The following is a 20,867-nucleotide window of genomic DNA, read 5'->3' as shown; positions in this document are numbered from 1 at the left end:
TGATAGCTGGTGTATAGTGGGTGAAGTAAGTATAGTGGGATTTGCATCAATGACCTACATTATGTTTAAGAAAGATTTGACTATATATTTCACCACAGTTGTGCCTGTGGGTATTTGTATTACAGCTGTGGGATTCAAAACTAAACTACAACAGCAAACAAAATAGAGTGAAGTGAACTGGTTTTCTGGTACAATCAGGTGTAGTTGGTGTTAGGGCTGGCAGAATAGTGCAACCCGACCCATCTATCTTCATGAATAAAGCAGTGTTCAGAACTGAGGTTTTGGGCTCGGTCCAAGTCTGCCGCGTGTTGCCAGTGCAGTGCTTTTAGCCCGACGTCAGCACAAATGTTTCAGTTCTGCACAGGACCGTTCAGTCCAACCGGCCACTGCGATAGCAGGCCTAAATCCATTTTTTTCATGCCAAAACTTTTCTCTTTTTGTTGCATTGAATGAATGAACAGATGCTTTGTTCTTTGTTTAAACCCTCAGCAGTGTTTCTCATTTATCATATTCAGTCTTTGTGAATATGCCTGCGTAGTGCCAGCAGTGTCAAGAAGTTGGTCCTTTGGCCCAGCGAGCATGTGTGCGCTGGTGATCTGGCGCAACAGTCTCTCCGTGTGCAAAGCTATGTGAGTGTGTGAGAGAGCGTTAGTCAGTCAGGTCGGTCAGGTTTTTGGGGAGCCGTGATAGTGTCGTTTCCCGGGGACTCATCCCCATCTATAGAGGGGGGGGGGGGGTTGAAGACTCTCTGGTGTATGTATGTATGGTTGTCTGTGAGTGGTGTGTGTATGTATGTGTGGTTGTGTGTATGTATGGTTGTGTGTGTGAGTGATATGTGTGGCTGTTTGTGTGAGTGGTGTGTATATGTGTAGTTGTGTGGCTGAGTGGTGTGTGTATGTGTGGTTGTGTGTGTGTGAGAGTGGTGTGTATATGTGTAGTTGTGTGGGTGAGTGGTGTGTGTATGTGTGGTTGTGTGTGTCTGGTTTCTATACACTTTGTTCCTGGAAGAGACACAGGACTGCAGCATTTGCTGAGAGATTGATGATGAAAAATGGTCTCCCTGTCATGCTCATCCTCATGAGAGGATGTGTGTGTGTGTGTGTGCGTGCGTGTGTGTGCATGTGTGCGTGCGTGTGTACGGCGTGTGTGTGCATGTGTGGGTGTGCATGAGTGTGTGTGTGTGTGTGTATCTGTGTATGTGTGTGTGTGTGTACATGTATGTGTGTATGTGTGTGTGTGTGTGTGTGTGTGAGAGAGAGAGAGAGAGAGAGAGAGAGAGAGAGAGACTCATTTATGATACAAAAGTATCAGACTGCCTGGCCCACGTCACTGGGCATGACGCACAAAAGGGAGTGTGGAGGGACACAAAGGTTTGATGGCATCACTCCTGATACTGGAGCCAAAAGAGAAGAAGCCACAAGACACGAAAATAAATCGATGACACACATTGAACGTCCAACTTTTAATCATCAAATAATTTCCTATCTAAAATGTTTCATAAAATGTATGGCACATGTTATGTATTTGCTGCTATTTGGTTATATGTGCATTGCATGTGAATTTTGTGACTAATTCTACAGGTCATTTGTCCAATCTTTAGTACAGATTTTATGAGTTTACATGTCAGTCTTGAGATTGAGAAATGTGCTATATAAATTGTCTTGAGATTGAGAAAGGTGCTTTATTGTCAATTGTCTTGAGTTTGAGAAAGACATTATCTAAGTGCAACTGAAAATGAAAATGCACTGTTAATATCCGAAGTCTTCTTTATCTTCTTTTTCTTCTTCTTCTTCTTCTCCTTCTTCTTGTTCTTCTTCTTCTTATTATTATTATTACAGTGCATGAAAATGCACTGTTCTGTTATCCGAAGTCTTCTTCTAACCAAAATGTCTGCGTCTAATTCAGCTTCAACCGTTTAACGTAGAAACTTCATTCAACGTAGGTCTTGAAAAGGACACTTAAGCAATGTATTTTTTATTTTTGTAAGCTTTATACTTTTTGAGATATTACCAAAAAACAAGCTTATTTTCCTCATAGACTTTGCATTGGAACTATGACATCATAAAGGGCTAATTAAACTGATTTGCACCTGTATCAACTGCCAGCTGAACTAGGCCCCCTCAAAGAGCCAATTAAACTGATTGCACCTGTATCAACTATTTTCTGCTCAACTAGGCCAACTCTCTCCATTCTACAAGGATATAAGGCACATTCCATCCAACGTTCTATAGTATCCATCCATTTTCTTCAAACCATTCACTCATTCATATTAAACTATTTATCAACATCCATTAAACAATCTGCCTATCAACATTCATTCAACTTTGTGTCTATCTACATCCATTACACTATCTACATCAACTTTTAAACTATCTACTCTGTCTCAGGCTTTCATAACTAAATCCGGCTCTCTTAAGACTACAAATCCTGTTCAATGGTTTCCTCTGCCTACAGCTGTTTCAAAATAAAAGTACTCACTACAATAATTCACTATTAAATGATTTAACTATTTAAACTACTCGACTATTTAACTGTTCAGCCATTTCAACTGTCAGTTGTCATCAGCTACGACCAGAGATAGGAGTAAGGGCCCGTCCCAATACCTCCCCTACCCCTAGATTTTTGCCCTTACCCTCGTTTTTGCGAGTGCACGTGTAGGGCTAGGGTGTCCCATTACTTTAGGGAGCAAGGGGAAGTGTTATTTTCCCCTTAAAATCAACCCTCAAAATATAGCCAGGACCGATGCAGGCTTAAAATGAAGTGGGAGATGAAATTACCCAGGATACCATGCGAGCCGGCCACATTTTTTATATATTTTCGCAAATAAGCATATTAAAATTTTGAAATATGTTGGAATATGTTATTTTGATGCACATCTGATGGACTGTTGAGTTTTGAACACTAATGTTAGAAAATCTCACGAAGCTAGCTGACGATGTTCATGATATCTGCTGAGTAGCCTACTTTGAGAGAATCTGCCCATCAAATAACGTTATATATCTGATCTGGGTAGATTCATCAATATTTAAGGTGTGTGTTCTGGTGTTCATATGAACACAAATATCTTTGTTGATTAACCAGACGTAGATAAACCAGCACAGCCACCACAACAACGACCGCTGGAACGGGTATGTTCCTGAATGAAAATAGTAGCAGGCTACTACCGGTAGACACGTCGGCACTGCGCGTGACGTAGGTGAGCACGTTCGCTACGCTAATTTGCATATAGTGGTGTCCCAATTCATAGGGAAAGATCTTACCCTCCACTTCCCTTGTCGAGGGGGCTTTAATGTTGAGGGCAATCAAAACCAAGTGGAAGTTTTAAGGGGGGAGAAATGGGATGGCCCCTAAGTCACACATGTGCAAGTCACAAGCAAGTCTCAAGTCTTAACCTTCAAGTCTCAAGCAAGTCCAATTTTTTGTGACAGTCAAGCAAGTAAAGTCAAGTCATAGCTTGGGTCAAGCAAGTCAAGTCAAGTCATAGCCAAATCATTGAAATTCATGATGATTTTCCCATGTTTTCATTTAAAAATAAGCTACAATAGGCTAGTTATGAACTGCTGGAGTTTTATTTGTAACAAACAAATAGACATTGCATTCATTCAAGCCACATAGCCTACATCTGAATGGTTTATAGAATAAGATGAAATGTATACGAATAAAAATAAATGTATTTCAAGTAGACATATTATAAAATAGCCTATTATTGTTTCAATATGCCTCAAATATTAGGTCAAATCATGACGCGTCGCGTCACTTGGTACAATGACAGGTTCGCTCGCGTGACACATGCAACAGCACCTAAGCAGATTTTCTAAAATCGTAAAGTTAACTCCTTAAAATATATGAAAAAAATAAAAAGTCAAGTCATTTCAAGTCATTTGTCTCAAGTCTAAGTCAATTCTCAAGTCATGAATAGCAAGTCAAAGTCAAGTCGAGTCTTTTATACATGTTGATCAAGCAAATCTCAAGTCTCAAATGTGACTCGAGTCTGACTCGAGTCAAGTCATGTGACTCGAGTCCCCCATGTCTGGCTATGACTCCTGCCAACTGTTTCCTCTGCCCACAACTGTTTCAAAACAGAAGTCCTCACTGCACTAATTCACTATTAAATCATTTAACTATCTAAACTACCGGTACTCAACTATTTAACTGTTTAGCCATTCCAACTGTCAATTGTCATCAACTATGACTACCGCCAACTGTTTCCTCTGCCCACAACTGTTTCAAAAATAAAAGTAGGGGAGAACCGGCACAATTGTAACACTTTTTTATTTTTCCAGATCGATTTACACAAAGACGGTAGACTTGAGAGCTGTGAAATTTGACCAGAACAGAGTACATGTCTACTCCATGAAAGTTGAAACAGAATTTAAAAAATATGTTATAGTTTGTCAATAATTTAACTTAACAGCGACATGTACCTTTGTTACAACCTTGACGCAGCCATAAAAAAGTGCGGTACAGTTGTAACAGTATAGCGTCATGAATTTAACAGTGCTAAAATCGTGAATCCTATAACATATTTTAACACAAAACACTGCTGGCTTAAACAAAGAGCATCTGTTTTCATATAAAATCAACAAAAAAAGTGTATGTATGACTGTTGAAGCTAATTTATTGCATTATTGATTAGCAATTGCAGACAATATGTTACGGTGTTATGCTACCTCACAATAACCTTTAAATATGCTTATTTTGGCCATATCCACTTGATAAAACCAGTAAATATAGTTGATAAACTGCTTATTTCTTACATGTCTGAAACATTTGGTCCAACAGTATTTATAGTAGACCATTCATATGTGGATGGCTGTAAGATTATACATAATTGCATGATATGTGTCTGTTTACGTTTCACCATATCTTGAGAATAAAACACTGTTACATTTGTACCGCTGTTACAATTGTACCAGTTCTCCCCTACTCACTACAATAATTCACTATTAAATGATTTACTATTTAAACTACTCAACTATTTAACTGTTCAGCCATTCCAACGGTCAGTTGTCATCAACTATAGGGGAGAGTGGGGTGAGTTGTGCCAGTTTTTACTTAAAGTGACTTTAAAGGGAGGCCATGATAGCAATGCTTCCAACTACAATATGAACATATATTTCAGGATGTGGTGCATCTCTGGGAACAATCACTTTCGATCTGAAATATAGTATTTAAGAGATATAGCTTTCTGAAAAAAAGTGGTCTTGTGGCACAACTTGCCCCCGGTGCGGGGTAAGTTGTGCCTTTGAAGAGAATGCATTGGGGTAAATTGTGCCATAGATTATTGAAGTAAAACAGTATATTTTGATCTCAGACACTGTAATGCTTTATAAAAGCTAGACAAATTCAATACAAAATTACTCATTTAAGGTTTATTTAAAGTTATTTTACAACATCAAAGGCCAGTTTTCTACAAGCCTATTGCGCCACATGAGCACATCAATTTTCCGTTGTCACACCATTTCATCCATGTTGTAGATCTTGTGTGGAGGGAAGTCATACCTGAAATGAGATTAAAGTTTTGTTGATCAGAGAAGTTTACAGCAGATTTAGGTGGTTGGATGTGGTTGTGTAGATGTCAACTCTGCTACTACCTAGAGATGATGTTCCCCCTCTCCTTCCCAGGCTTCCTGGTCAGTGTGTGTGTGAGAGAGAGAGAGAGGGAGAGAGAGTATGTGTGTGTGAGAGAGAGTATGAGAGAGAGAGACAGAGAGAGAGAGAGAGAGAGTCCTGTACACAGGAGTGTCTTTCTGGGGCTGACATGTCAAAGCCATATGATTACCTGTCCATCACTTTAGGTTATCAAATAACTCCCCCACGTTGTGCCTATTAATGGCAGTAGCTCTACCAACAGAGGTTGCTTCAGAAGTGCGGCATGACAAATGACGGCGTGCTTTAAAGGCTCCAAACCAATCACATCCTAGAAAATATTAAAATTTTATTAGTATTATTAGCATATCTCTTCAATTGTCCCTTATTGAGCCCTTGAGTCCCTTGTGTTTAGATAAGTTGGAGCTATACGCTCTAAATAAGTACCCAATTTTGCTTCTCTTATCTGCATGAGCATTGAGCATTCCTGGGAAATAATTGTTAAACTTCCCTTTTACTTTTTTCCCTTTTTATTAATAAATGCACATAACCAAACCTGCTTTTTCCTCTCTGATCCAGCTGGCAGGGATATCGATGTCATTTCTTTTTGCGTACTCAAGAGCAAGTTCACAGCATTTCATGGGACTTAGACCGTGAAACATTACTGCTAGTGCCTTTATATGTTCTCCAAACAGTATGCCCTGCCTGTCTTCCTCTTATAACTCTGTAGCATGATGGTATATTTCTATTTTTGGTCTAAAATTAAGACTGTCACATAGTTTTAGTGATAAAATGTAAGGATAAAATGCACAATTACAATAAAATAATATGTTTAAAACAGTATTTATAAGTGGGGGTGAGTTGTGTCACTGGCACAACTTAACCCAGGCCCTTTGGCACAAATCACCCCAACCCCACCATTTTGGAAAAAATGCATCATCCATCAGATTTGAGCTAACATCATGCTAGTTGTATAGACTCAGTTGTATAGACCCAAAGCACTAAAACGTGTGAAATCTTTTCAAACTTGTCTATAACTGTTTTGACACAACAATAAAAAAACATGATCATAGAAATTTTACTTAGAAAGGCAAAAAACAGTTTTTTTCAACTTAAATGTGCTTACCTGTCATGCAATGAGGCTCTCTTCTTTGCAGGATGAGTGAAATGGCTGAGTCTTCAAAAATGTGTGGTCACATGACCAATTTTTTCTATGGTTCCCTAGAAATAGGGGGTGGCACAACTTCCTCACTGGCACCAATCACCCCACTCTCCCCTAACTCCCGCCAACTGTTTCCTCTGCCTACAACTGTTTCAAAATGAAAGTCCTCACTACAATAATTCACTATTAAATTATTTAACTAAACTATCCAACTATTTAACTGTTCAGCCATTCCAACTGTCAGTTATCATCACCTATGACTCCCGCCAACTGTTTCAAAATAAAAATCCTCACTACAATAATTCAGTATTTAAATCATTTAACCATTTAAACTACTCAACTATTTAACTGTTCAGCCATTCCAACTGTATGTTATCATCAACTACATGCATGCCTCCAGCCAACTATAGCCTATTAAACCACTACCTACCTAGCAACCAACATAACAACCAACTTGAAATAAAGCATCTATGTCAGTTTCCATAGCAACCAACATGATTACCCTAACAACAATCATAGAAACAGCTTTATTTAGCATTGCAACAACCATGTCTAAGCAAAACCATTGTAACCATCTCTACATTATTATGCACTGGTAATTCCTTGGAATTATATTTTATAGTTATTATTCTTCTGTTTTTTTGGCCAGAGTTTGCATACGGCGGCCATCCATATCCTTTCAGTGGAATCTTCGAAATCAACCCTGGAAATGCCTCTGAGCTCGGAGAGACTTTCAAATTCAAGTGAGTGTAATTAAACACACACACACACACACACACACACACACACACACACACACACACATACACACACACACATACACGCACACACACACACACACACACACACACACACACACACACACACACACACACACACACACACACACATTCACACACTGAATCTCTCTTTCTCTCTCTGACTCTCTCTCTCTCCCTCTCTCTGACACACACACAAGTGTCACTCTGGCTAAATACTAAATAATCCTGGCTTTGACCAGGAGATGAACAATATTGCCAAAAAGTGGAAAGGTAAGAGCAGATGATGTAAAGGTCAATGCCTGGAGTGAGTTGTGGAAAGAGATCTGGGACCAAGGTTACAGTGTCTGTAACTGAAGTATTCTATCAATATAATCAAGGACTGCCTTTCTCAGTCTGACACATTCAGTTTACCCTCACTCATCAGCACACATGCACACAAAGACAACTGGTTAACAGTGAATTTACTCAAGATAGAAATAATAACATTACACTGCATGCTGTAAATGTCTTTTATCCAATTTGTAACTAAAGTAGGCGTTTGGTGTAGAAAATATGAAAAACACTTAATTCCTATTACAAAGATAATTTCAATATTTGTTCCTGACTCCTACAGGGAGTCGATTGCACTGGGCACAACTGACTTCACAGAGGAGGACATTGACAAGATCATGGAGGAGTTGGGAAAGGAGTTTAAAGGCAATGCCTACCACCTCATGCACAAGAACTGCAACCACTTCTCCTCCTCCCTGTCAGAGGTGAGGCCTGCGTTGACACTGTTCCTTGATAGCGTTATCACAGATCACCATGGGAAACTAAAGACATGGGCAGACTGGATTGGAAGGCCTGTTTTTTTATGTGGGCAAGGAACTGAACACAGAGAGAACACTAACCTTGTAAACACGGAGGAAAATGTTCTTGTCAGTGCATGATTAAAACAAAAGCCAGGTGTCCTGTAATAGCAAGAGGGATTCAGGTCAGAGGGGAGGCAAAAGCACAGGGTGTTCCAAAGCGAGACCTTGATGATCAGACATCTGAAATCCTTGAGAAGTCATACCAGACACAGCAGAGGCCAAGTAACCAAGAAATGTGAACAGGAAAAGACTGAATATATTGCGATGCCTTGTGTAACATTTATTTATTTATTTTTGATACAGAAGATAAAGCATGGAAGAGTGTTAAGACAAAAGAACATTATGACATTGACTTTATCAATTGAAAAGAAAATTCTGCAAAATGTTGGTCAAAACATGGTTACAAATGCCTTTATCTTAGCACTCTATGTTCCTTCTACAAGATTTCTCAGAACAATGACATCAAAGATATCAACTTGTGTTGCCATGATATCATAGATGAAATGTGACAAGTGATAATGTAATTACATCCAATGTGTCTTAAGGGTAATATATCAAAATGCCCTCCACCAATGACAGAGATGACAATGGTGTCCCAGTAAAAAGAAGACAATTTTTGTCTCAATTTCTCAAGTAATGTTTGTAAGCAAGTATTGATAACTACAATATATTTCTGAAAATAATTCAAATTCATGAATTCAGTGAATAACAATAGAGATGAAATGCTGACTGAAAACATGCTAATTCTTTACCATTGGTGTAATCATACTAATCATACCAATCATGCTAATCATAACACCATGCTTTCACTGCAGTAAAACCATTGGTCACGTGCTAATTACAACACTATGTAACTTTCACTGCAGTCAGTAACACGGAGTGCAGTTATCAATACATGTACTGTGGGAACATATGTAATACAATGACTATACTGATTAAAAGTGTGTGTTTGTGTGTATGTGTGTTTGTGTGTGTGTGTGTGCGTGTGTGTGTGCGTGCGTGTGTGTGTTTTCCAGCTGCTGTGTGGCCGCGAGATCCCTCGCTGGGTGAACCGGCTGGCCTACTTCAGCTCCTGCATCCCCTTCCTCCAGAGCTGCCTCCCGAAGGAGTGGCTGACGCCGGCTGCCCTCCAGAGCCACATCAGCCTGGGCCTCCACAAGGACGAGCAGGCCGAGTCCAGTGACGAGGACTCCCCCTCGGCCACCGGGGCCTCAGGAGGTGCCTCTGGGGCCTCCCACAGCTGCCGTCACACCCGGGTCTGACATTGGGACGGGTCGCATTGTGTTGTGTCGCATAGCTAAAGCACTGAACTCTGCTGTTTCCCTTTGGGGCTAGTTGCGGCCCCACCTGCAGGCTTGGATGACCAACTAACCTCACCTCTCTCCAAAGATCAATGGATAGAATCAAACCGAGAGATAGAGAGAGAGATGGAGAGGGAGGGAGCGAGAAAGAGAGGAGTGGTCCTACTCTGACAACAGAGCCACCACGGATTACAGATGATGCCCAGTTTATCTCCTCAGCTACAGACTCACCGTTCTTAGAATTTATTTCCTTTTTTCACCCTTTTAGAGGAACTAGCCTTTTGCCAAGCCATTTTTTTAAACTGTTCCTCTTTTACGGGACAAGAAGATCCCTGCTCTTTTTAAAGTATGGACAGTGGAGACTGACCAATGGCAATCTTCTGTTTTTATATTCCTCCCTCATCTTAGATTAAAATGATAAATTAGCCTGTCTCTGTGCTCCTGCACCAGTAGCTCAGTTGTCCCTTCGTAGAATAGGTGTCTACCTGAGACGGGACTCAGATTTACCTATGAACTTTTCTTTGTTGTCTCTGTTGTCACAATGAGCAACCAGGTTTGCAGGCCTCAGAATTGGTTTAGCACTGCACTGGTCAATCAGAAGTTCAAGGGGAAAAAAACAATGTGCCAAGTTGAAAGGATCACATTCTGCAGATGTCCTCAAAAACATGTCCACCAACCAGAAAATATCAACAAACAGCATAAGCTTGCATACTGTGGGAACAATTTTGTTTCATGTTTCAAGTTTCAGTTGGTTTTTATTGTCATCTGTCGTCTGTCTTATTTTAAGATCAAATTCAGGATTTGTTTCTTTGTTGTAGAACAGAATTGTTTCCAATAGGCAGATGGTTGGCTGAGTTGTACTAATGAATATTTAACTTACTGTATATGAGATTGGTATTTTAGTCTTGACAGGAGGACATACAAACACACACACACACACACACACACATCCAGTCTTGAATACACATGCCTGCTCCCACACACTAACACATACACTGACATGCGTACATTGCGTTCTTTCTGTAAAAAGTCTGCCATAAAACCTCTCAGTTGTTAATTCACAGGCTCACAGATGAACAGTTGCCTGTCTGTATTCAAATGCCCCATCTGAACAATGATTGGAGTTGTTGTGCTTCTGATTGATGGGGGAAGGGAGATTGGAGGATAGGGAGTGGAAAAGGGTGTTGAAACCGGGGGGGTTTCTACTGCGAAGTATTCCACAAAGGCTGTGAGGAGTGGACGAGCTAAACTTATGGCTCCCACATTAACGGCCACTCAGTTTCCCTGCTGCCCATGCCTGCTCATATGATCTCTGAGGTAATGGTGATGGGGGTTGGGCAACAGGGTCGTCTCGCAACCTACCAGTCTTGGGTTTCCCAAAGGCTGTTTTTCTGTGTATAGTCTCCAGTTAAAGTTTTGGGTTGGGACTGAAACAAAATGCATTGTGCACCCACTAATATGTCTCACACCTCTGAGTAGTTTGGTGCCATATACCATGCGTGTTTCAAAGAGGGGTTTCGTGGAAATAATCATTTGAAAAACAAATTCAATCATTCCCTTTTCCTTTATGTTTGTGTTACAGTTTCACTCTGTCCATGTGGCAGTGCTGCTAATGTAGGTGCATACATGCTCTCTCCATCTCCGTTCCTTATGAGGCTGTTTTTAATTTCAGAACCCACAATCTGTACGTTTGTTTGTTTGTTTATTTGTGTGTGTGTGAGTCTGTGTGTGTGTGTCTGTGCGCGTGTGTGTGAGAGTGTGTGTGTGCTATTCCTCCATACAGGGCTCTACTCCCAGCCCCCCTCTCAGGTCCTCAGAGTACAGTCACATGGTTTTCAGTGGTGTGCCACAGGTGTTCAGGCTCCATAACAATGAGAACGGCACAAAATATTTATAGAACACTTTCATATTTCTATTCATTCATGAAACCATGGTATTGGCCTCTATTTGACCTGTTTATCTCCGGACTTATTTCATTATTTTGGAATGATGTTTGAAAGGCCAGTGTCCTGACTTCACCTCAGAAAAAAATCTTTTGTTAGTTTCTAATGAGGCAGTTAAAGCTACCAGTGTGTTTTTTTCTACGGTAGGCTACTGAGTCAGTTTCAACCTTGGTATTTCCTTTTCTGAACTCTTAATGCCACAAATTTTAAGAATGGTTGAAGAATAAATAATTAGAATTTTTTTCAGTCGCTTTGTCATTTTTAATGATCAGTTGTGAAGCTTTATTTAGGCTAGCCTACTACACATGGAATTATGGAGTGAACTCTACAAAATAGGTAACACACGTGTAGGCCAGTCAGCTTGAAAAGATTGAAAATGTTTCCTGTGATTTTCAGTGGGTATAGTCTTCATACTTGCTTGGGTGTGCCAATATCCCAACCCCCTTATGCAAAATAACTAAGCTATAGCCTAAATAATACTATAAGATTTCTATAGTAATATTTGGTAGGCTAATGTAGGCTATACTTCTTTGTTCTGAAATACTTATCCTCACCCTCTATAGGCCTACACAAGCCTATACACTTCACACACCTGTAACATTAGGCCTAGGTTAGGCCTACTATAATATTTTGTCACAAAATACTATACAAAACATCTTTCATAAGGGCCAGCCATTAGGCCCACTGTCATGGGCATATTTTGTATGCTTTTACACAGTAGGCCTTCACACTTAGACAATAAAAAACACAATTCAAGGACAAGGAGTTAGTCAAATAGCTGAGAAGTTGAGAACACGCCCTCAACCCCCCCTACATATAAGGAGGCTACGAGCATGCATTCGCCCAACATTTCCTGTTTGTCAGAGTTGCAGAGAAACGCCATTTTGTCTTTACGAGCGAGCAGCAAGGTGAGTGACATCGTGGCCCTAAACTTCCATGGTTCTGTTTTCATGTTATTACTCACATACAGCATAGTACTAGGCAGTGTAAACAATGTTCGTGTATACAAAGGAGGTAATCGCTAATATAGATAATATTGGGGGAAAAACATCCGATTAAGGTAACCTAATACCATCGAAGCCTGGACAGCTGGCGAGCTAACACGTTTTTAACAGGCTTTCAACCATGGCTAGCTAGCTATCGCGATTTTTTTCTGACGAAGGGCCAACTAGAACAACACGTAGTTATTTTCACAATCAAGCTTCGAAGTATGTGCATCAAATGCAGAATGTTTTTATTTACCGATGCCCATTATAGTGATATGATCAGTGTACAATGGCAAACGTTTACTACCGTACTGCCGTGTAGCAGCTAATGTTAACGTGTCGTGTGCTAATCTTGCTATCGCCATGCTAGCTATCCAAGTTGCTAGGCACTTGATATTCGCTTGAAAACTTTTCCTCGAATTTAGTTTCCACGTTAGGAAATCACTCCCACTTACTCATACAGTATTACAATGTATTAAGTATTACAATGTAGAAGGGATAGGTTTTGGGTAAATTTCGATACTGCGTCCGATTACCACTTCTCGCTAGCATGGCTTACTATCTAGTGTTTACTAGCTTACTGCTAACAGAGAATGTCTAATAAGTAAACGGGTTCTGCTGCTAACGTTAGCGAGCTAGCAAACAAGATGGTCTCTTTAACGGCTGTAATGGGTTATCAGCCAGCTTTGCTTCGAAGTTAGTGGTTAATAATAAACACGCCCAGTGGTCAAAGGTTTTGCTTTGTTTTAGTCCCTTGAAACCACCACAGCATTTTTTTACTTATCAAAAATGTTATAATTGTCTTCCTTAACTTAACTTCAGCATTTTTTTCAAGTGCAAAGACGACACATTCTGTTCTCAAGTAGTCAAATTTTGCCGTTGTTTCCCGTATTTAGGAACTTGTAACCATGAGTGGATGTCGAGTGTTCATTGGTCGCCTGAGCCCTCACGCCCGTGAAAGAGACGTGGAAAAGTTTTTCAAAGGGTACGGCAGAATACGGGAGATCAATCTGAAGAATGGATTTGGGTTTGTGGTAAGTTATTTCTTTTAACCTCGGGTTTTTGCTGTACCATTGGCCGTTGAAAGGAAATTAATCTTGTTTGCATGCATGTTTATAGGAATTCGATGATCACAGGGATGCAGATGATGCTGTTTATGAGCTGAACGGCAAGGAGCTGTGCAGCGAGAGGTATAAACCACCTTTCTGTGTAATAGTTGGACTGTGTAAATAAATGTAAAGGCCAGATTGGCGAGGGGTCAGAAACAAGAGTGTGACTGGACTTTTTTGTTTGCAGGGTCACCATTGAGCATGCCCGGTCTCGTAGAGGAAGAGGAGGTGGTCCTGGAATGGGTGGCGGTGGAGGCGGCGGCGGTGGCGGCAGCGGACGGTTCTCCCCTCGCTTTGGAGGTGGCTATCGCCAGTCTCGTAGTGGAGGTTCCAGGTATGCCATCTGTTTAATAGTATGGTTGTCTTTTAAAATATGTTACTTTCTTTGAGACTCGTTAGACAGTCTCGCAGTCGGTATTCAGACCTGGTGACTGGGTACCTCCGTTAAGGTAATGTTGACTGTTTGATTACAGGTATGGTCCACCTGTTCGCACTGAGCACCGCATCGTCGTGGAGAACCTCTCGTCTCGGATCAGTTGGCAGGTGAGCAGGATGTGTCCCCCAGGTTGTCTCCTTGGAGAATTGCCCCATTGCTTGCTACTTTTCATTATGACACATGAACACCTTTAGTGATCTGTACAAGTTGACTCCCTTTTTTCTAGTTATGGATTAGGTGAAGGTAAAAGTGCTGTGGTTCATTGCAATGCTATCCACAAAGTATGGTAATTCCGCCCCTTTGCCATTTCTTGTCATTACAGTGAACCCAGTAATGTTTACTAAACTTCACCTTCACCCACCTTTATACTTGTATCATTCAAAAAAAAAAAAAGGAGAACAAATTCCTAGAAACATCCTAGTTTTAAAAAGGCAGAAAGAAAAAGCAAATTAAGTCTTAATGCTGAATGGTTTTATCTAATCAAGTACATTTTTTTTGAAACCTTTTCTTTTTGAACAGCTGCTCTTGTCTGGTTCTTAATAACGGAGTGGCATGCACTGCCCCCAGGGAGAGGAGGGGTCTGGTGGGCATAGTCCTCTGCTGGTTGTTCTCAATAGTGCCCCTATGGTGCCTCGCCCGCGGTTGCCGCTGGTCTAGAGTGGGTCTCGGCGGGGCCTCCCCCTACAGTAGCACAGGATAGCCTTAGAGGAGGGTCCGCAGGCTGGCGACTCCAACTGCTGTATCCGCTGTACTCCCCCCCTACTTGAGTCCAGCACGCTTCCCTCCCCCCCACTCTCAGCGCACTCTTCCGTTTGGGTCTTGTATCTGGTGCTGACGAAGCCTGGGCAGGGGGGCAGTGAAGCAGGCGTGGGCTCACAACCCCGCTGCACCTGCCCCCGGTGCCCCCCCCACTACTACTACTACTACTACTTGCTCTCTCTGGTGGTTCCTTACTTATGGAGGCCCGGATGGCTGTGGTCGTTTCTCAAGGGCTTAACACTGCGTTGGTTCGCTCCCCATTTGCTAATTGGACAAGTGGCTCTTTGCTAATGTCTCCTGTGGTTTGGACACGGTAAGTAGCACTGCGCTCATGTGGAGGGGTTTGGTGTTTAAAAGGGTGGCTAGGGTAGTCAGGGCACGAAGGGGAGAATGGGGTTCAGTTTTGAGGGTGTTTTTCCTATAAAATGTACTATATTTAAGAGGATCATGTTCATGTGAACCCTATTCAAAGCAAAACAAAAAACACACCTTATAACCAAAGTGTGTGCAAATGTTTTTTTTTTTTTTTTTTTTTTTTTAAAGTCTTTATCCATAACACCCTCTCAGTAGAAAACAACTTTAAAAATCTAGACATAGTTGTAGTGTAGACAAGTTGCCATTTCACCACAAACCCACTATGGATGTCCATCTGCAATGAACACCACGCACCCACATAGAGGAACCAATTTGCTGCCTTCGTTTCAATTTCTACAATATAAGTGTGCTTTCCTCTCTTTGAAGAGGAGCAGTAGATTTTGTCCCAGACGCTGGCGAGGTTTTTCCTACATGAGCACGGATTATTGTTGCACAATGGGGGAATGCATTAGTAGATGTCATCGTACATGTTTGTGACTTGTGTACATGTGTGTCTTGCCTGCTTGCCTGCGTATACTGTGTATGCACGTGTGTGTGTTGCGAGTCGTTGCTGACTTTGTTTTGCGCCTCATCGCAGGACCTGAAAGATGTGATGAGAAAAGTCGGGGAGGTGACATTTGTGGACGCCCACAGACCCAAACAGAACGAAGGGTGAGCGTCCATTTAAAACTAAATGTCTACATGAACTTAATACATTTTTAGCGCACATTACCATGTACCTAGACAAGGGTTTTGATGGTTCTATGCTAGTTGATGAGCTTGCATCTTCAAGCAGTTTCCTTAGAATTTTGCGACATTCAAATCTGTGGTAACTGTTTTTTTGCATGGTGGCCATGACGTGCAATGAAATGTCAGGGCAGACCTGAACGATCTCTAAATCTGTTGCCCTAATGTTACATACTGGCAATTGTGTGGGATGGGTTGTCATGTTCAGTTGTCTGACTGGTGTTTTATTTTCTTTCTTTCTTTTTTTTTCTCCCTGTCTTTGTAGTGTGGTTGAGTTTGCCTCTCACAGCGACATGAAGAACGCCCTCGACAAACTCAATGGAACCGAGTTGAACGGACGCAAACTCAAGCTCTACGAGGATCGCAAGAGGAAGTGAGTGTTGCCCAGCCCCCCCCTCTGCCTTTTGCTTCGTAGGCAGTTTGGTGTTTGTGTTTCATTGTTGTCCTCTCTAATGTCATGTCCTGGCCTTGGAATTGAGTTGACCCTGCTAGTTTTAGTGAAATCTGTTTTTTTTTTACCAGTTTTGGTGAGGCCTCCCTTGCCTGTATGCGATTTAGTATTTTAATGTAGTACATACTGAACTGTGTACAATAAAGGTTGCAGTACAACGTTTAACTAATTGGCCCTTTTCTCCCTCTCCCTCTCCCTCTCTCTCTCTCTCTCTCTCTCTCTTCCTCTCCCTCTCTCTCTCTCTCTCTCTCTCTCTCTCTCTCTCTCTCTCTCCCCGCAGTCGTAGCCGGAGCAGCTCTAGGTCCCGCAGCTACTCGCGCTCTCGCTCGCCCCGCTCCCGCTCCAAGTCCCCAAGCCGCAGCCGCAGCAGGAACCGTTCCCGCTCCAACCGCTCGCGCAGCCGCTCCCGCTCCGCCAGCCGCTCCCCGGACAAGAAGCCGTCCGCCAGCCGCAACGACGCGCCGCCCCGCTCGGTGTCCCGCTCCCGGTCTCGTTCACGCTCAGTCACGCCCGTCCCCGAGCGCAAGGTGTCCCGCTCCCGCTCCCGCTCCAGGTCCCGCTCGCCCCGCTCGCGCTCGGCCTCCGTGGAGAGCCAGCACTGATGGGCGACGGAGAGAGAATGTGTGTGTGTGTGTGTGTGTGTGAGAGAGTGTGGCAGAAGTGTTGATCTCTGTATGCGTGCGTGTGAGGGGGTGAGGATGAACTGAAGACCAGAGACCATGATTGTGGCTCACTCCTGGATTGCGGGGTGGGTCAGTTTGAGTAGAATGTTGTGGGAGGTGAAGCCTCTCCACCCCCTCCCCCCTGCTCTGTTATTTTCCTCTTGTAGCCCTATGTGTGTGAGTTATGGCTCTCGGCCTCACTGTTGGACTGCAAGCTCCTGCCATGTCATCCAAGATTTGCTTTTTATTTTTTACCCCCTCGCTGCGGTTATCCGTTTTGACCTTAAACTGAGGAAAGATTCATTTCTTTGTGTTGCGCTTCCCCCCCCCCCCCCCTCTTCCTGTCTGTGTAGGATTTTGTTTTCAATTTCTCCTGCAGGTGGTTTTATTTGTACCCTTGAGTGAATGACTTGTGTGTGTCTGGCATGATTTGTCATCCAGTCTTTGATTCCACATCTTCCTTAGAAGCTCCTGGACTTGGCTTCCTGCAGTCTTGCCTCTTATAGGCATTGTGGGTAGTGTAAACATGTATTTGTGCACACAAGCACTATTGTAAGACTGTCCTGCTTTTTTTTGTTTGTTTTTTTATATATATAAACTTTTGTTTAGTCTTAAAGTTATGAGAAATTTAAGTGGGGATGCACTTAATGATTGTTTTTGTTTTATGAAAGATGAGGTTGATTTTGAGTAATGCTATGTGGGCATCTCTACACCACATTTAATTGTTCTTGTGAGCTGACAGTCATTGGACAGCTTTCTCTTTTTTTTCTTTTTTTCTCTTTCTTTGTTAGCTTAACATTGAGTGTCCTATGGTTTGGAATTGACCAACCTTAGCTCCCGAATCCCCGAATTCCCATTAAAATTTGGTACATCTCAAATGAAACGGGTGAACTCTTTGCTCACAGTGATATTTCTTAAGCATTGGCTGTAATCATTTAAAAAGGGGAAGGACCCCGTCAATGAAACAGAACTGTAGCGGCGGCACCTCTGTTTCATATTTAATTTGTACATTTATTCTACTGCTGGTGGTAAGAAGAAAAACCTGCTTCTTGTCATGTCAGAGTGGTCTCCCTTTCCTGCTGGCTCAGCTAGAGAACTCCTCTTGCCAGTAGCGGGATTGACCTCATATGCAGCTGTTTTCTCCATAAAGCAACTGGAGTACTAGGGAGGGGCTGGGGATATAATGTGGGTTAAGACGAATACTCCTCAGGCTGCGCTAATTTAACTGTTGACTGTGATTTGTTATAAAGAATAAAATACTTTAAGATCTTATGCTGTGTGCATTGTGTTGTGTACATGCGGCGTCATGAGCTTTGGTTGTGTCCTTTTTGAACAGTGCTGGGGGGGGGGGGGGTAAATGATTGTCCCAGTGATCTTAAAAACATTAATTAGGCAGTCTCCCCAGCCTGATAACAAAATTAAGGTTGGAGAGGTTTTTCTCTGCTTACAATCTACTCGCTATGTAAAGTTGTGAACATTGATCTGTTAAATTAGATTAGAGTGGGGCTAATGAATGTCCTGTATAAGTTCAAAGTTGCACTATTGTGGTCTTGTGATGGCTGGCCTCTGCATCTTTGCTCCACAAAGCAGAAGACAATCTTGTACATGGCTGAGGTCTCAGAATCTGTCCATTCTGTCCATGATATGCTGAAGGGTTCACGTATATAGCCTACAGTTCAGATTAATGGTATGGCATTTGAGGGTGTTTTCACTTGATCCCTTTCAGCCTTCTAAACGAACTCGGATCAATGACTCAGCATTTTTTTTGCGTAGTGTGAACACAGAAAATTAACTCTCAGGAGGTAGTCTCGGCATGGTTCGCTTTGAAGACCCTAAGATATATTCAAGTGTAACTGTCAGTACACTCCATATTCTACCTCACTAGCTGGGAATGAATGAAGAATAGCCCACTATAATAACTATGTGCATAATAAATTAACAAGGTGCTGAAATTATAGTGTAGCTCCACTAGGTGGCAGTATATGCTTACAAAATAACAGACCTAGGAGCGCATTCTGCAGTGCTGATGTTATAAAGCTATTCGGTTTGGAACACCCTTGTGTGGGGTAAGGGTTACAGCAATTATTGTCATTAATGATATTTAACTGGCTTTATTGTTGTGGCTAGGAGTTACTGAGTTCTTGTCTGCCAATGATAAATCCTCACTATGAAAACCAAAGCAAACATTTGAAGCTGATACTGGTGTTCTAGTGGTGTGGGTTCTGGCCTTCCAAAATCTCATGTCTGTGAGTTTGTGGGTTGTACTATTTCACTGTAATTTGCTCTGGATAAGAGCCTCGACATTTAATGTCATGATGTAATAAACTTCCATACAGTCATAAAATATGTTGGGCATGACTTTGTGGTGCCACAGATAGCCTATCTTAATTAGCAATAACAAACAGATGATTCCACTACAAAGGACTGTCGGATCTGTGTAGGACCGAGTTATGTGGCCACAACCTGCAACAAGGCAACTCAGAACATACTCACTTCCTCATTATTGTTGGACGCTGGACTTGCTGTTCGTTGTTGTGTCCTACCACCCAGGGATGGATTACTGCACAGGCCTACCAGGCCCAGGGGGTCAGAGGGCCCTGAAGCCCAAGCCTTTGCATGGAATCATTGCCTCAATATCAACAAATCAGGATGTAGGCTATGAATCTGATTGAATTTAGTATTGGCTATCCCCAAAATGCACCAGAATACAGGAAATCACATCAAACAAATTAAACATTTTCTGGGGGAGGACCCCCAAACCCCCCCTCCCACATATACGACAATAAGTGGGGGGCCCTTAATACATCTGGGCCCAATGGCCCGAAAGTTCATAATCCGCCCATGCTCCCACCCTAAATCATAAATTTCACGTTGTACTGTCTGGTGGTGACTGACCTGGTGTGTCTCTGATAAACACACAGGACGTGCTGAGGGGGCATTCCAGTGGCTAATGAGCTGATAACAGCTTCAGAATGTTTAGTTCTACCTTCCTCATTTTCACACTGAAGTCTGTCCAAGCATTTCCTGAGTGCATCCATGAGCCTTCCTCTACAGTGCCAGTTGATCCAAACTTGTCCTCCCAATTACCCATGCAAAAACCATCATCACCAGGCTGAAGGATTGTTTATAACATTCAGCCTTGGCAACCAAACCTTTTGTTTTGATGTTGGCAATTCCCACAAATGTTTGTCAAAGTTAAATGATTAATTTTAGTTTTTGTTATTTGTTCCACCTCTTTAATTTAACCGGAACAGGACAGGAAGCCATGTCATAGATTGACAGTCCAGCATTCACATGGATTAATTAGTCACATGGTGAACATAGTCGCTGGTTCAGTGGATGCAACTCTGCAGGGCTCAGTTTTTACTGATCATGAATGATTGCGATCCAAGTGAAACTTGGATGTCCTGTTGGCTGTCCTGCCAGTTGATGAGGTAAAAGGCTTAGATTATATTCAGCAGTGCTGAAGGAGAGAGGTGTCAATGGGTCAATTCCTGATTGGTTAAAAGTGGATTCAGTTGCTTCCGTTTTAATCCAGGAGCACACCCTTGCCTGACACCACTAACTCCACTGGAGAATGTCTAGACCAAAGGGAGCAAAGTGAAAGCTAAAAAAAAGCTGAAAAGCTAATGCAAAAAAGAACCCTACCAATTTCAATGTTTACGCATAAGCAAATATGTCCTGGACTTCAGGTGATTTTTCACCAACTGTTGTTCTTTTCCACAGGACTTAAAAGTAACACAATGGAGGTATTCC

General features: G+C 42.0%; 2 protein-coding genes and 1 long non-coding RNA gene across 4 annotated transcripts in view; 2 read left to right on the top strand and 1 right to left on the bottom strand.

The window, feature by feature from the left end:
* The window catches only part of LOC143139839 (deubiquitinase DESI2), a 30,632-nt gene extending 18,830 nt beyond the window's left edge, over positions 1 to 11,802 (top strand). For both annotated transcript variants that reach the window (XM_076300638.1, XM_076300637.1), the window contains 3 exons: positions 7,401 to 7,494; positions 8,126 to 8,267; positions 9,380 to 11,802. In XM_076300638.1, the coding sequence (XP_076156753.1) occupies positions 7,401 to 7,494; positions 8,126 to 8,267; positions 9,380 to 9,625 (482 nt within the window). In that variant the 3' untranslated portion in view covers positions 9,626 to 11,802. The remainder of the gene's footprint in view (positions 1 to 7,400; positions 7,495 to 8,125; positions 8,268 to 9,379) is intronic.
* Positions 5,445 to 6,800, bottom strand: LOC143139294 (uncharacterized). Its single transcript, XR_012990370.1, has 3 exons — positions 6,716 to 6,800; positions 5,783 to 5,920; positions 5,445 to 5,502 (listed from the first exon to the last, which is right to left on the bottom strand). It is a non-coding gene; the product is annotated as an uncharacterized LOC143139294 (long non-coding RNA).
* Positions 11,803 to 12,441: 639 nt separating the features above from the next.
* Positions 12,442 to 18,383, top strand: srsf5a (serine and arginine rich splicing factor 5a). The gene is made up of 8 exons (XM_076300635.1): positions 12,442 to 12,515; positions 13,490 to 13,627; positions 13,713 to 13,783; positions 13,890 to 14,036; positions 14,176 to 14,245; positions 15,850 to 15,923; positions 16,264 to 16,371; positions 16,730 to 18,383. Exons 2-8 carry the CDS (start codon positions 13,502 to 13,504, stop codon positions 17,049 to 17,051), a joined length of 918 nt encoding a protein of 305 aa, XP_076156750.1. The 5' UTR covers positions 12,442 to 12,515; positions 13,490 to 13,501; the 3' UTR covers positions 17,052 to 18,383.
* Positions 18,384 to 20,867: the final 2,484 nt, after the last annotated feature.

Source organism: Alosa pseudoharengus, unplaced genomic scaffold (genome assembly GCF_046254945.1).
Source record: "Alosa pseudoharengus isolate Yale_2024_CS ecotype anadromous, Long Island Sound unplaced genomic scaffold, YU_APseudo_1.1 YU_APseudo_1.1_scf_22, whole genome shotgun sequence".
In the NCBI taxonomy this organism is placed as follows: Eukaryota; Metazoa; Chordata; class Actinopteri; order Clupeiformes; family Clupeidae; genus Alosa; species Alosa pseudoharengus.
The sequence above is the reverse complement of the archived record's forward strand: the minus strand, read 5'-3'. Positions and strand labels throughout refer to the sequence as shown.

Coding starts and splice junctions, on each gene's coding strand:
- srsf5a (XM_076300635.1), top strand. CDS start 13,502: ATGAGTGGATGTCGAGTGTTCATTGGTCGCCTGAGCCCTCACGCCCGT. Junction 14,037..14,175: donor TCTCGTAGTGGAGGTTCCAG/GTATGCCATCTG, acceptor GTTTGATTACAG/GTATGGTCCACCTGTTCGCA. Junction 15,924..16,263: donor AGACCCAAACAGAACGAAGG/GTGAGCGTCCAT, acceptor CTGTCTTTGTAG/TGTGGTTGAGTTTGCCTCTC.